The sequence below is a fragment of the Impatiens glandulifera genome, chromosome 3, assembly GCF_907164915.1.
Source record: "Impatiens glandulifera chromosome 3, dImpGla2.1, whole genome shotgun sequence".
Classification (NCBI taxonomy): domain Eukaryota; kingdom Viridiplantae; phylum Streptophyta; class Magnoliopsida; order Ericales; family Balsaminaceae; genus Impatiens; species Impatiens glandulifera.
This window is the reverse complement of record NC_061864.1, coordinates 2,143,883-2,145,832: the sequence shown is the minus strand read 5'-3', so window position 1 is coordinate 2,145,832 and position 1,950 is coordinate 2,143,883. Positions and strand designations below refer to the sequence as shown.

Here is a 1,950-nt window from a genome sequence, read left to right as displayed (position 1 = left end):
AAATAGGAGGTTTTGATAATTTGAAAATAATTTATATTTTTTTACATATGCTAAATAGTAATGATTTGATGATATTATTACCTTAATCTTGTTCCAATGTTTCTCTCATACACCATTATCACTATGCATAATAAATTACATGTATTAAAGAGACATTGAAATTGAAATGTAGTGTAATTGTAACCGCAGATCTGAAAGAAGCAAATAATATAAATAAATAAGTTTTAACCCAAAACGCTAGCTTGATATATTGTTCAAGTCGAAGAAACCGAATCGCGGCGGCAGAGTGGATGAGGATGAGGACGATTGGGGGCAAAATGTTGAGCGAATCGGCGGCGATGTTGATGATAGCCGCTGTGTTTCTCTTTGCAATCGCGGTATCGAAATCTCCGCCGTCTTCGGCTTCTTCATTGGTTAAGAAGACCATCTCTTCTCATCCCATTGTCATCTTCTCCAAGTCTTATTGCCCGTACGTACGCTCACTTCTCCGTCTCTTTTTAGATCTGATTTCTTATTTCATTCGTTTTCGATCTCAATCTATCGTGCATTCTTTTCAACCATCGCTACTTATCTTTTGTGACTGATTACTGATTCCTTTAAATTATCTTCTTCTTGAATATGTCATGCTTCATTTCATGACCTAGGCTACCACTTCTATCTATACCTGATACGAATTTCTTGTTCTTGACTGACTATGCTGTAATAAAACATTTCAATTGTAGCGTGTGATGATAGATCTGTCCTGTCCTGCGAAAAATATAAAAGCGTGATTACTTCAATTATTCGTGATACGCAGATGCTAGATTCGTGTTGCATCTGATCATGAAAGTATTCATCACTTAGAAATATTGCTGGTACCTACCTGCTGGTTTGTAATCAAGATAAACGGTAGCAACTTTGAAACAAGAGCAGCATGATAGATTTTTGAATGATCTGTATTTTACTTAAACTAGAAGCTTTGTGGTGCTAACTTTGGTTTATCTTTTTTCCTTTTGATTGTGAAGAGCATGTCAAATTATGACATAATAACCATCATTCTCAATTTTCCATAATATAATCTTGACAGGTACTGTAAAAAGGCAAAAGCTGTTTTCAAAGAGTTGAAGCAAGAAGCATATGTTGTAGAACTTGATCAGAGAGGTTTGTTTTCAGCAAAACTAAATCCAAACCTGCTATATGATTAGGATATCTTTTGAAGGATTTGGCTAAACATCAATCACTGGTGTTTTCAGCTTAATTTAACATATCAATTCTAAACAGATGATGGGTGGGACATTCAGGATGCAGTTAGCCAACTTGTAGGAAGACGTACTGTTCCTCAAGTGTTCATCAACGGGAAGCACATTGGTGGTTCGGATGGTATAATCCCACATTAATCTTTCATATCCTTTCATTTAGAAAGAAGTCGAATCTCACTTAGAAGAACAACTTGATTGAAGGGGGTTCATGGTTTGAATTGATTTGATTGCAGATACAATTGAGGCCTATGAAAGTGGGGAGTTGGCTAAGCTATTAGGGATTGAGGTCGAGGGTGATGATGAAGAGGATCTATAAGCCAATAATCATCAAATTAGTAGGGCTTGAAATGCAGCAGCAGCAACTTATTAATGGTGCATTTGCACTTGTTTTGGATTAACTAACTTAATTCTATTACTTTGCAATAGTGTATCTCAAGCTGATGCAATTTTTTTACTTGTACTTGCATTAAGGTATTGACTTCAAAGCTATTTAAATGGAGACATTTTGCTCATTCAAGGGGTTTTTGAATTTGTTTTTATTGTACTGTTATATTTTTATGTTTGAGTAAATTTTATTTAAATCAACATTACTTATTTTTATTGAGATCGATTATTACATTAGTTAAATTATTATGAAAGATTGGAATTTTATTATTTAAAGATTTTTTTTACTGTTTTTAAATTATTTTGATTTTTTAGTTTTTATAGAGAT

General features: G+C 33.7%; 1 protein-coding gene across 1 annotated transcript; it reads left to right on the top strand.

Moving 5' to 3' along the window:
- Positions 1-229: 229 nt before the first annotated feature.
- LOC124931990 (glutaredoxin-C4) lies at positions 230-1,750 on the top strand. Its single transcript, XM_047472584.1, has 4 exons — positions 230-469; positions 1,067-1,140; positions 1,261-1,359; positions 1,472-1,750. Exons 1-4 carry the CDS (start codon positions 291-293, stop codon positions 1,552-1,554), a joined length of 435 nt encoding a protein of 144 aa, XP_047328540.1. The 5' UTR covers positions 230-290; the 3' UTR covers positions 1,555-1,750.
- Positions 1,751-1,950: the final 200 nt, after the last annotated feature.

Bases quoted from the DNA above. Each gene is read 5' to 3' on its own strand.
- LOC124931990 (XM_047472584.1), top strand. From the start codon at position 291: ATGAGGATGAGGACGATTGGGGGCAAAATGTTGAGCGAATCGGCGGCG. The intron at 470-1,066 runs GTACGTACGCTC...TAATCTTGACAG, and splicing joins TTCTCCAAGTCTTATTGCCC to GTACTGTAAAAAGGCAAAAG. The intron at 1,141-1,260 runs GTTTGTTTTCAG...AATTCTAAACAG, and splicing joins TGTAGAACTTGATCAGAGAG to ATGATGGGTGGGACATTCAG.